We start from the raw sequence: 13,161 nt of genomic DNA on the forward strand, positions 1-13,161 counted from the left end.
GGCTGTCCTGATTGCAGATGGAAGACCCTTCTTGAGCACAGTCTACCTTCTCACTACAGTTTAGGTGTGAAGTTTGGCCTGAATCCAAGTTGGAGAGCTTCTTCTAGCATGCCTTCTGGAAGCTGGACACTGTAAACTCTGGTTTGGGAGTCGGCACCACTGAGCATGAAACCGTAGTCGTTTAAAGGACGTTATTTACCGCTTTGGGAGGTCAGGATTTGATTAGCTGTCTTTCATGTTTGTAGAAGAGCTTTGAGAGAGAAATAAGCTGCATCGCACAGTAAGCCTCGCTAGACCCACCCATTCCATCCTGCAAGAAACATTTTGGCTCTATTTGCTTTGTCACATAACCACCCACCGCCCCCTCATCTATCCACGCTCAGTAGATGCTAAAGCACCGCAGAGGCAATGAGTTGCTAAACGGTGGCAATCTGGGTCTCATCGGGTGGAAGCCTTGATTTGTAGCAAAGGCTGATTTCTGTCCTGTAGCTTGTCAACATCACCGAGCTCACAGTTGAGACGAGACTGGTATATCTGAACTCTGTAGAAGTCAGTGTGGTACCGCACCATAAAATGTGTGCTCGTTTTTATTTTATGGATTTTTCTCTTTTTTCCTTCTTTCTTTCTTCCTTTCTTCCTTCCTTCCTTCCTTCATTCCTTCCTTCCTTTCTTTCTTTTCTTTTCTTTTCTTTTCTTTTTTTTTTGAGGAGGGGAGGAGGCAGAGCCTAGCGCTATGTATACTAGAAAAGTGTTCAGCAGCTGAGAGGTACCCTAGCTCTCTTTGCCACTCTTAGCTTACAGACATCAGTGTCTCAAATGAAGACAGCTGAGTGTCGTCCATGCCTCCTCCCTCCTTCATAGTATCTTTACCTTTGAGACAATCTTCCAGGGACAGCCAAAAGTCCTAATCATTCAGAGTAACTCAAGTGGGTACCATATTCGGTCTCCTTCCCTGGGAATAACAAATCCATCCCATCATTTGCTTCAGCGCTAAAAAGACGGCACCATGACACACCAACTGAAGGTCTATCATGAAGAAGCCCCTTTGCCTCTATGGCATCTTAGACAAACTTCTTCCTTCCACTCTTCCCATCTCTGGCTTTTGGAGGACTAGACATGAGAACCAGGTGCTTACGTGTAATTCCTGGAAGAAGTCTCCACTTATGAATCAACTGCATCTCTCTTTCCTATCACTGTTCCTTGAGCTCACAGTTTCCATAGTCTGTTGGGTTTACAAACCAGGAGAAATGAGGCAAAAGGTAGAGTCACCTATTTGGCAGCTTTCTAGCACTTCTAGAAAGAACTGTAACAATGCCACATGCTTCCTAGATGTCATCTGTGTTTATGTTGAAATATGAGCTTTGGAAGCAGAACCCCCAGGGAAGTGCTGGCAGACCACGCCTGTGTTTCTAGAGATCAGAAAGCAGCATGGTTTAAAAGCGCCCTTGTTTACAGAAGGAAGGAGCCTCCCAGCTCCAAAATAAAAATAGTCGTCCTTCTCCATGGCATCATCTGTGTCTTCTAGAATTTTCAGTGAGGTTATACTTTGAAGGCCAGATAGATGTACCAGCACTGGGGTTTTATAGTATAGCTAATCTGTATTACCTACTGTGCCTCTAACAATAATATACACAGAATAGTCAGTAATGTGAAGTAAAAAGCAGAATCTGAATTGCCATAAAAATGCATTTCAAATGTACAGTTTCTTCATTTTCCCTTCCTTCCTTTTTATCTTTTTCTTTTTTTGGACAGGTTCTTCTATGGCTGGCCTGGAACTAGTAATCCTTTTTTTTTTCTCAAAGTTTATTAAAATACAAAAGTCTCCATTTCCGCCCCTCCTTCCAACCCCCTCCCACTTCCCTCACTCCCTCCCCTCCTCCCTCTCCATCCCCAAGAGCAGTCAGGGTCTCACGCCCTGTGGGTATTCAAGCTCCTCCCCCCTCCCTGGAACTAGTAATCTTGCCTCAGTTTCTCTAGAATTGGAATTACAGATATGTTCTCCAAGGCTCAGGGCAAACACGTAATTTGCAGAAGTGCAAGAGTGGTGTGGAATTACTTTTCAAAAGAGATGGAGAAGGCAAACACAAGTCCAGAGATCCGTTGTCAGGGATGTCACCGTCAACTCTTGGTTGGAATAAGTTTTTGAGGCATACTCTGGGGCACAGCGATAAGAAATGCGTCACTGAAAAAAGATTTCCTCTTGGTCTCTGCTTTACTTTAGGATGGCAGGTACTGCTGTGTGATCAGAGACTTGGAAATTCGGAGTCTTAACACCACGCCTGCCTACTTATTCCCCACAAGTCTGTGGGGATGAGGCATAGTGTTGACTTCTGTGGGTCTCCTGCACATACCTGTGGCCAGCTAGTGGACTAATCAGGGACTGGAGACCAGATGTGGTTAAACCAAGCTTTTGCTCTCAGTAGGGAAGTACTCGAAGAGACAGAGGAGAACCATATAAGGCCTCAGGCACCCCATCTCTTAATCCCCTTACAACTTTTATATTCATTTCTCTCAACTGACTTCTGGACCATTTCCTCACATTCTAGGCTTAGTTCCTTAAACAAATCTCCCTTCAGGTGTTTTGATATTTCCTATCTTCTGGAGAAACAAATCAGTTTGGTAAACAAACATACACATTCTAGATTTCTAAAAACTAGAATCTCTAAATTTCTAGTTTTTATCAGGTATCTCCTTTGGAGTCTTATTGCCATATCTCTTGATTGATTCTCTATAGTCCTAGACGCCCCAGACCACTTCCTGCTCACATTATAGTGCCAGAGAAAAAAGAGAAAACTCTCAAATGTATTTTTGAGGTCCAGCACTATGTAGCTTTACAACTAATATGTACTATTCTCCCACAGATAAGATTCATTTGTATACTTTTTCTGATTGTAATTAAAGCCATTTGTGAGGTGAGTTTTATTTACTCTTTGCTCTTTTGGGGCCCACCACCCAGCTCCCAAATAAATACACAGAGATTTATTCATACTTATCAATGTCTGGTCTTAGCTTGGCTTATTTATAGCCAGTTTTTCTTAAATTATCCTGTCTACCTTTTGCCTCTGGGCTTTTTTTTATCTTCTCTATTTCTGTGTATCTTTTCTTTCCTCCTTATTTCATATCTGGTTGTGTGGCTGGGTGGTACTCGGACCCCCTCTCCTTTTTTCCTCCTTCTCTCTCCTCTCTCCTATTTATTAGTCTCTCTGCCTGCCAGCCCCACATATCTCTCTCTCCTGCCTCGCTATTGCCATTCAGCTCTTTATTAAACCAATCAGGTATTTTAGACAGGCCGAAGTAACACAGCTTTACAGATATTCAGTTAAACAAATGCAACATAAAATAATACGACACACCTCTGCATCATTAAACAGATATTCCACAGCATAAAAAAGTAACACATCTTTAACTAATATCCCACAACACATTTGTACATTTCTTGTTGAATGTTCTCCTGTAGATAGCTAATTACCATGTCTATGCATTATATGCAGTCGATGTGGCGTCAAAAACTTGAATATTGGCGGGGGGGGGATACCCTAGTCAGTAAAATGCTGCCCTTCCAGATATGAGGACCTGAGTATGATCCTCCAAAGCTACACAAAAAAATGTTAGGAATGGTAACACGTTCTTGCAATCCCAAGATTGCACGTTCTCTGCTAGAGAAGCAGAGACCAGAGGATCCCTGGGGGCTCACTGGCCCCCTAACCTTGCATACATGGCTGAATTCCAAGTCTGTGAGAGACCCTTGATGAGACCGTAGATGGCATTTGAGGAATGAGTGTCAAGGTTGTCCTCTGGCCTCCAAATACCCAGGCACACCTGTATGTGCATCTGCACACACGAACACGGACACAGACACATAACCTTTATAATTGTTTTGGCTTTAAAACGTACATTATGTAAGTGTTGTGTCCCTGGTTACACTGAGTTGTATCACCCACAGCCACTAGGATTGCTGCTGCTGGAGAACAGAGGAGAAAGAAGTGGGCCAGGGGAGGGACAGCAAACATGGAGAAGATAGAGAAAAAACCCTTTTGTACTCCTGCTAGGAACGTACATGGAGCAGCTGCTATAGACGCCAATGACCGTTCCTCACAAACTTCAATACTGTACGATTCCGCAACGTTACTTCTGCTCGTACTATCCGGCAGAACTGAAAGCAAGGTCTGGCTTTTACAGTATCTAAAGCATGGGAGAAACCCAATCATCCAATGGATGAACTCCTAAAACATGCACACAACAGAATGCAATGCAGCTTTCACATGGAAAAGGAAACACAACACATGCTTTAACATACAAGATGTTGAGGCCTCTGTATTGTGTGAAATAAGTCAGTCTAAAAAAAGTGAAGCGCTTATATGGCTTTTCTATAGTAAAATTTCAAATTTATGTAAACAGAAAGTAGAACAGCAGTTCCCACAGAAGATGGAAACAGGGAGCTGCTTAATGATACAGAGGTGCAGTTCAGCAGGAGGAGAAATGTTCTAGACTTCAGAAGCATGCTGTGAAACCAAACTACATACTTTAAAAATGGCTGACAGGAACTTTTATGTTGTGTATTTTATGAGGAAAACAAGCGAACAAGACCATCTACACAATCGTGGTCTCCTAATAGAAGACGAGCCAAGCGGGAGGCGAAAGTCCCAAGGGTCACTTTTAACACACTGGCAAGCACTCTGCAGAAGTGTTTTCCCCTCAACTAAACCTTGGATTTCATCTCCCAGAAACTGCCACTTGGCTCTGACTCCCCAGACTCCCGGATGAAGCCACAGAGGAGTAAAGCCCCTTTGAGACACTGTTTCTGGACAATAGAATTTAGGGCTCCTCCAGGGCTGTCCTGAAACTTTTTATCTCCTGTAAAAGATTAATATTCTGCCAAGAAACGTTTGACTCATATAAGGCTTCAATCTAGCACTGTGCAAGTGTCTGGCACAGCTCCTTCCCATGCTGCAGAACAGCCGCTCCCTGCTTGCCATTATTTCCTGATGTTCACTGGGTTCTGATGCCCTCCTCTCCAGGATTGCTTCCTCAGTCTTTTCCTCCCTTAGACAATGTTTCTTGACAGTTGAAATAAAAGTGTGCTGCATTTCCTGTGCCTTGGAGTTTGAGAACTGCTTGAGAGAACCTGTTGTAGGCATGGATCTGAGTTCAGACAACACCTGACTCTTGTGTCCCAGGATAAAGGACTACACATGGTTAGACACAGAGAAAGTTGATTAAGGAAAGGCACTTCCAAGAATACAGCGGGCAAGAGGGCCAAAGGAAAAGCCCTACAAAGCTCGAGGCCACAAGTCATGTGACCCTTCGCAGGACCCTTACAGAGCACCAATCTCGTACATATTTGAATACAACGTGCTTTTCTTTCTTTTTTTAATTTAAAATTTTGCTTTTCATTTTACATGCCAGGCCCAGTTACCCCTCCCTCTTCTTCTCCCGCCCCCTCCCCATCTCCCTCATCCCACACCCTCCATCCATTCCTCAGATGGGGTAAGAACTCCCTTGGGGGAGTCAACAAAAAAATGGCATACCGAGTTGAGGCAGGATCAAGCCCTCGCACCATCAAGGCTGAGCAAGGTATCCCATCATAGGGAATGGGCCCCCAAAAGTCAGTTCATGCACCCAGGAAAAGTCCTGGTCCCACTGCCAGTCCTGCCCCAACAGATCAACAGATCACATAACTGACACCCACATTCAGAGGGCCTAGTTTGATCCTATGCAAGTTTCATAGCTGCCAGTCCAGAGTCAGTGAGCTCCCACTAACTCAGGTCAGCTGTCTTTGTGGTTTTCAAAAACATAATGTGCTTTTCTGTCCCATGCTCTGTGAGCCAAGGGGAAGAAAGGCTCCCAGGCTGTCTCTGCCTACTGGTTTTCTTTACATGATAATCCTGATGTTGACTCCCAGTCTATTCTCCTGCCACAAACCCCTGGGACAGGTTAAAACGGCTGCTCTCATAAGATACCTCCTGGTTAGGTCTCTGTTGCCAGGTTAGTTATTCAGCTGCTTATGTTCATAGAGATGAGGGGCAGGAACTGCACTCATCTGTGTCTGCCTTTACCCTAAAGTCGGAATCTTCTGGCCTCACTGACCATCTCAGAAATGGTTGCAATTGTTAAGGGCAAAATTGCATTTTCTCCATGTTTGGGTCCCATTTATACTTTTTCCAAGAACGTCAAACAAATTTTGGACTTTGAAGTTGCTCTGCATTTTTTGTCTCTTGGGCATTCTAGCTCATAGCATTTTAACCATAATTCTCGTGTGTGTGTGTGTGTGTGTGTGTGTGTGAGACAGAGAGAGAGAGAGAGAGACAGAGACAGAGAGAGACAGAGAGAGAGAGATGGGGGCTGGTTCCACTCATTGCTTGCAAGGATTTTTCCCTCTTCATAGAGTTTTGGTAACTTTCTCAGCAATTGCCAGGGTAAGACTGCCTCACAGATTTCCAGTAGTCTGGCAGGATCTTTTAATTCTTCCTATCTCTGGAGAGCAAAGGGTTGCTGTGGGAAACATTTGCCAGAGGTGACTTTCACCTGCACATCTTATCTGGTACACAAGGGAGAGTCTCCTTCCTCTATCCCCAGTCCTTTATTATTTTCCTGAGACAAGTCTCTTGTAGCCCAAGATGTCCTTGAACTGTGTAAGTTGTGGACACCGGTCCCAAGAACTCCTAATCCTTTTACCAGGTTTGGGCCACCACGCTTGGCTTTCTTCCTCGCCGGTTTCCAGATAAGAGGAGGATTTCAACAACAACCAGACCCGTTTTCTTGGAGGTCTAGGTCATGACCTTCATGTAGAAGGCAGGACGACCGGCCTGAAACTACCCAATCCCCAGATTTGGAAGTCAAAATGTTCTGTTCTCAGCGGAACCCATCTAGATCAAATAACAGCTGTGGTAATTTTCTGTTGAGGGCTGAGGTAGCTTGCAACAGGGAGGTGGGGAGGTTGGAGCACTCTGACTTTGTCTTGATAAGCATTAGATATGGAAATATCGAATGGAAAATTTTCAAGTACGTGTGGGAGAGAAGGCAGGGAAAGCGTCAGGAAATCGCAGGCCTGAGTGAAAAAAATCCCGGCAGCTGAGGAACACGTGGACGTAGAGGACCGCGTAACCAGTCCTCGCTAACGCTGACGCCCAGGACAGAAATCCAGCACCCTGTGACCTAGACATCCTAGGTCCAGCCAGGCGCGAAACTACAAACGCAGCCCGGGGCAGGCCACGCCCCACCCCCTGCGGCCTCGGGCTTGGCTCGCCAGTCGTGCCCCGCCCCCATGCTCACACCTCAGGGCTCCAGACCCGAGAGGAAGGGCGGGCCCGGCCGAGCCCTCCCGACGGCCGAGGTGGGCGGGGCCGCGCAGGCTGAATGGGCCCGAGCCGGCCAGCGGGGTGGGCGGGGCAGTGTCGGCCAAATTGGGCCGAAGCGGGCTGGCGGGATGGGCGGGGCCTCGCCGGCTGAGGCGGAAGCGGGAACGCGAGACCCACGGCATCTCACCCGCTGAAACAGGCGGAAGTGGGCAGGCGAACTGGGCGGGGCCATGGCTGCCGAGGTGGGCGGGAGCGGACAGGAGAGGCGGGCGAGCCCCTGAAGGGGAACTCGACACGTGGGCGGGGCCCACGCCGACTGAGGCGGGCGGGACGGGGGAGACGGGCGGGAGCCGCAAGCGAGCGGGCGGGGCCGGGCCGGCCGCGGTGGGCGGGGCCGGCGGGGTGGGCGGGGCCGCGGGCTCCAGACTCGGGAGCCCGAGGGTGGGCGGCACTAGAGGGAGACGCGGCCGCGCCCGCCCTGTCGCGCCTCTCTTGCCGCTCGGAGCGCCGCCTCCCCAGCCGCTCGGAGCCGCCGCGATGGCGGAGGACAGCGAGTCTGCGGCCAGCCAGCAGAGCCTCGAGCTGGACGACCAGGACACGTGCGGAATAGACGGAGACAATGAGGAGGAGACGGAACACGCCAAAGGGTAGGAGGGGGCGCGCGGGCGCGACGGGCGGCAGGGCGGGGACCGCGCGCACCTCGGCTCCGGCGCCGGCTCGCCCGGTGGGGGGGTATGGGAGCCCCTCGCCCGGAGGCTGCGGTCGCTGCGTCCCGAGACCATTGTGAGGTGCCGGGCTCCCCGCTCTTGGGGAGCGCGCGGGGTGGGCGAGGCCCGAGGTGGGCGGGGAGACTGCGACTCGGGGCCCGGGGACCCGCGTCTCCGCTGTCACCTGCCGCGCGCCCCCGCCGTCCGGCCTCACCCAGCCGCGGCGAGCGGCTCCGGGTGGGAGCTCACCAGGGGCGCCAGGCCCTTCCTTCCCTTTGTGGCGGCGGCGTCTTGGGCCGCAGCGGCGAGCGGGATGCAAGAAGTGCCGCTGCTTGCGCCTCGGCATCCTTCTAGTACTTTCTCGCCATCCCCCCCCCCCCTCCAGCCGCCGCTCAGCCTCTGTAGAGACGAAACCCGCAAGGCCAGGCGTGCGGAGTGGGAGAGGGATGCGTCCTTGGCGCTCTCCGGGCTGCGCAAAGTTCTGCCTCCTAGGCCCTGCGAAGGGCGCCTGGGGGCGGGGGGGGGGGGGGGGATCCAGGTCCCGGCCGCGACGCCCGAGGACATTCAGCTTTGCGGCCTTTGAGCGAGTCCGTAGAGCTTTCTAGAGCCGAGCGGACGGGCGGACTGAGTTCCCGCGGCCCCGACCTTATGCTGACTGCAGACCTGGCGACTGACCCCCCCAAAGCCAAATGTACCAAGTTCTTTTAACACTTGACCGCTTTCTCAATCTGTACCTGCCCTCTTTTCTCCCCTGCAGACCTGATTCGTTCCTCTCTTGGAGAAAAGACTGCTTCTGGTTAAGGCTGGTATTGAAGTTCTGGTTTAGAGGGGGGGATTGGGGGATCATTATAAATAAAAACCCCCCGTGGCCTTTTGTAGGTACTATTTGCCTCAGCCTTTTACCCTGTTGGATTCAAACTATGCGCTGGCACAGAGCCGCTACTGCTGCCCCTTAGAAGTGAGGTCCTGCAAACCGTGGTGACTGTGTAGAAGTGGGTCAACCCAAAAACACGCTAGGGGAGCCTGAGTCACAGATGGCTTATTTATTCAGTTCATAGAGAATCTTCAAGTATTTGTATTTTATTCAACGTTTACTTTAAGCTATATTTAAGAAAGGCGGCTTTATTGATCTTGAATATGATATAAAATATTACATGACAAATGAAGAAAAAGAAAAGCTGACTATCTGTATCTCCCTTTGGCAAGTTGCTTTTTAATTTTTTCAGTGAACAGTTTAGTGGCAGCTGCAAGTACTGAATGTTGTCATTCAAGTCTAGATTTTTTTAAGCTAGAAGAGGAAATTCTACAGAAATCTGAGCTTTAGTTCTGTTTTTGAGTAATAGAAATTTGTCTGTGATAGCCAAATATGAATGTATTTTTGAAACACCAGCTCTCTTGCCAGAAATGGGTCCAGATGAACGCTGATAGATACCTCAAATAACTTCAGCATCTGTCTTATCTTTCTGGGGAGACCCTGGACCTGTCTTCCAGTTTCTTCTTGTTCTGTGTCTGCTTAATATTTCTAGGTTGGGGTTTTAATTAAAACTTCCTTGATATCCCTTGATATCCCGACTACACAGTCGAGGATACCCTTGATACAAAGAATTACTAGTGTGGAAATGGGACTATCTGATAACTTGCTCTATAGGCTGTTGAAGTTCCCAGAAGAGCATCCAAAGGTATTTTGAGGCCCTCTTCAGCACATTAATTATATGCTACTATGTTTAATCAAAATTAAGAGCTGCCCGGTGGATTGGATTTTTTAACCAGGAATAGGCAATGTGATAACAGCTTGTAGTTGGAAAAGATTAATGTAATAGATTTATTGTTATCTGTTAAAATGTAGAGAGATAGTAAAACTCAAGTTGTCGCTCTTCTCAGTGAAATGCCTTTTTTATTTTTATATTGCAATTTAAATAGTACAATTTAAGGAAGTCATCTTGTTTTATTTGGCTCACGAATTGATAGTGCTCTGTAGAAACCCAGATTTTCTTTAAGTAGCTCAGGTTTGTCAGTGTTAAAATATGGGAAACTTTTCCTTCCCCATTTAGTCTTTTCATTCTCCACTAGTCTAAGTGAACAACAAATAATGAGCCTTTGGAGAATGAGTAGATAATGCTTTACCTCTAATAGACAGAGTATTGCTTCTGAGCCAGTAGACAGTGGTCAGTACATAGAGAAGTAATTTGTTCAATAGCTCCCCCGTGGCCTGAAAGGATTAATATGCACCCAGCATTCAGTAAAATGTATTTACAAACCGTTTTAGCTTACCTTGTTGAAACTATAGGTTCAAATAAAGGAAAACTACCCAGTAAGATATTACTATGCTTTTGGTTTTGTAGAACTTTCTTTATTGACTTTTTATTTCACTTTATGAGTAATATTGAAAGCCCATAAACAAAATGTGAAGTTTTATGTTTAAAACAATGGCTTAAGTACAAAATACTTGAAGGTCACCATTTTCATATTTTATTTTTTTGGAAAATGTACTCTTTAACTGTTTGGTCCACAAAGATGGTAACAGCATATCACTCTAAAAAGTATATCTATTCTCAGAATATTGCCGAAGGGAGAGATTGCCACTTTTAACTAGTGAGGCGATAGCTCAAATAATGTAGTTTTATTATTTTCGAATAATATGTAGAAAATTAGAAGTAGGGTAATTGAGATCCGTTTTAGTAACTTGCTTTACCACAGGATTTAAAATTGGGATATAATAAATAGGTATCAGTAAAGAGCTTGAGGAATCTTGAAAATTTCCAGGCAAATTAAAAGTCCAGGTGACTGAAGATTTCCTGAGAAGCAGTGGCAGGAAAGAGGTTATCTGCAACATTATTAGGAACTTGCCAACTCAGGTGTGAGACTACAGAGGTAATCCAAGATCCTTCATGCTGAATATTCCTCTCATTCTTTGTTCTGCCTTCTCAGTTTCTGAAGGGACTTGGTAAAACTGTTGAAATTGGGCACAATGTTAAGTCCACTAAAGCTTATGATCTGCTTGCTCCACTGAGATGTGTTTCTCCAGTTGTAAACTACATCCTAGAGGGTTCCTTAAGCTTTACCCTACACTGAGTACTGTGCTAGTTAGATTTTTTACTCACTGTGATAAATACCTGAGAGAAACAGTTTAAGATTGAAAGATTGATTTTGATTCAGAATTTCAGGGCTTTCTGTCCATGGCCAGTTGTTCAGTGTTTTAGGACAGAAGCCCAGGATAGAATGATTTGAAGGAGTAAAGTTGCTCACCCGTGACTATCAGGAATGGGGGTGGCAGGTGTAAAGATGTACCTCCCTGGTAGAGCAAATGCATTTTGCACTGGGTTTGATACCTGATACCACAAAAAGTTTTAGCCAAGTATGGTGGCACATGTCTGCAATCTGGTGCTGTGGGACAAAAATGGTCTTCTATTAATAAAATGCTAATTGACCAATAGCCAGGCAGGAAGTACAGGAGGGGCGATGAGAATAGAAGAATTTTGGGAAGAGGAAAAACTCAATCTGCAGTTGTCATCCAGTTGCAGAGGAAGCAAGATGAGAATGCCTCGCTGATAAAAGGTACCAATCCACATGGCTAACACAGACAAGAATTATGGGTTAATGTAGGATGTAAAAGCTAATAAGAAGCCTGAGCTACTAGGCCAACCAGTTTATGATTAATTAATGTAGACCTCTGTGTGTTTCTTTGGGACTGAATGGCTGCGGGACAGAAACCTCAATCAACAAGCCTGGCCTAAGGACGCTGAGGAGAACCTTGAGTTTGACACTAGCCTGGATTTCATAGCCAGACATTGAAACAAACAACATATCATTTTATGTTGATTTAGGGTTCTTTGCTATTGCCAGGAGTGGCATAGCTGATTCATAAAGTAGTTCTGTTACAATTTTATTAGTATTATTTAGGAACCTGATTTCCATACAGGTTAGGCTGATTAACATTTCTATCAGCAACATATAGGAACTGCTTTTCCACAACCATCCTGATTACCATTTGTTGGTGTTTGCTTTCTTAAATGATAACCTCTTAGACTGTGGGTGAGATGAAATTGCAATGTTTTAATTTTTAATTCTAATGGAAGAATGCTGTTTGGTTTATTTTTCTTTTTTTTTGGATTTGTTGACAATTTGTGTTTCATCCTTTCACACCTGCCTGTTCATTCCCTTAGCCCATTTACTAAGTGGATTGTTTGATTTCTTGGTTTGGTGGCCTTTTGAGTTCTTTGTGGAGTCTCGATACTTCTGTCAGATACATAGCAGCAAAGATTTTCTCCCACTGTAAGCATCTCTTCACTTGTATAGAAGCCTTATAATTTCATCAGTCCCGTTTGCCAGCTCCTGCTGAGCTGCTTCAGAAAGTCCCTGCCTTTGCCAGTATCTTTAAGTACTTTCCTTACCTTGCCCTCTAACAATTTCAAAGTTTCAATCTTACATTAAGATATTCTATTTTTTTTTTTCTTTTTTGGGAGGGGTACAAAGTAAGGGGTATGGATCTAGTATTATTCTTTTATGTATGTATATATAGTTTTGCCAGTACCATTTATTGAAAAGGCAGGCTTTTCTTCAAAGTAGAGTTTTAGCATATTTGTTTTAAAAAAAATCAGGTGACTGTCATTGTGGGTTTTATTCTGTATTCTCTATTCCACTGATCTACAAGGGTTATTTTGTGCCTGTATTATGCATGGCCTTTTTGTTATGGCCTGTAGTGTATCTTGCAGTGAAGTACTACCAGTATTTTTTTTTCTCAGTCTTTGGTTATTCGGTGTCTTTTGTGCTTGCAAATGAATTTTTGGATTTTTGTTGTTGTGTCTGTGAAAAATGTTGGAACTTTGACATTAATTGCATTCAATCTGTAGATAGCTTTTGGTAAAACATTAAAAATTCTTTTCTTAGAAAAATAAAAATCCGAGCCGGGCAGTGGTGGTGCATGCCTTTAATCCCAGCACTCGGGAGGCAGAGGCAGGCAGATTGCTGTGAGTTCGAGGCCAGCCTGTTCTACAAGAACTAGTTCCAGGATAGGCTCCAAAGCTACAGAGCAACCTTGTCTTGAAAAACAAAAAAATAAAAGAGATAAAGAAAAAGAGAAGACTAGTATGTCCTGAAGATCAAATCTTTTGTTGTTTGTTTTGTTTTTGAGACAGGGTCTCAGTGTTTTTCAGGCC

The 13,161-nt window shown here is 45.6% G+C and overlaps 1 protein-coding gene across 3 annotated transcripts in view; it reads left to right on the forward strand.

The window, feature by feature from the left end:
- Positions 1-7,787: 7,787 nt before the first annotated feature.
- Nmt2 (N-myristoyltransferase 2) overlaps positions 7,788-13,161 on the forward strand; it is a 48,435-nt gene continuing 43,061 nt past the window's right edge. For 2 of the 3 annotated variants that reach the window (XM_085699067.2, XM_085699068.2), the window contains exon 1: positions 7,788-7,945. In XM_085699067.2, coding sequence (XP_085555193.1) covers positions 7,836-7,945 — 110 coding nt within the window. In that variant the 5' untranslated portion in view covers positions 7,788-7,835. The remainder of the gene's footprint in view (positions 7,946-13,161) is intronic. The other variant, XM_085699069.2, reaches the window with a different exon arrangement.

This window comes from Myodes glareolus, chromosome 14 (genome assembly GCF_982192425.1).
Source record: "Myodes glareolus chromosome 14, mMyoGla1.1, whole genome shotgun sequence".
Classification (NCBI taxonomy): Eukaryota; Metazoa; Chordata; class Mammalia; order Rodentia; family Cricetidae; genus Myodes; species Myodes glareolus.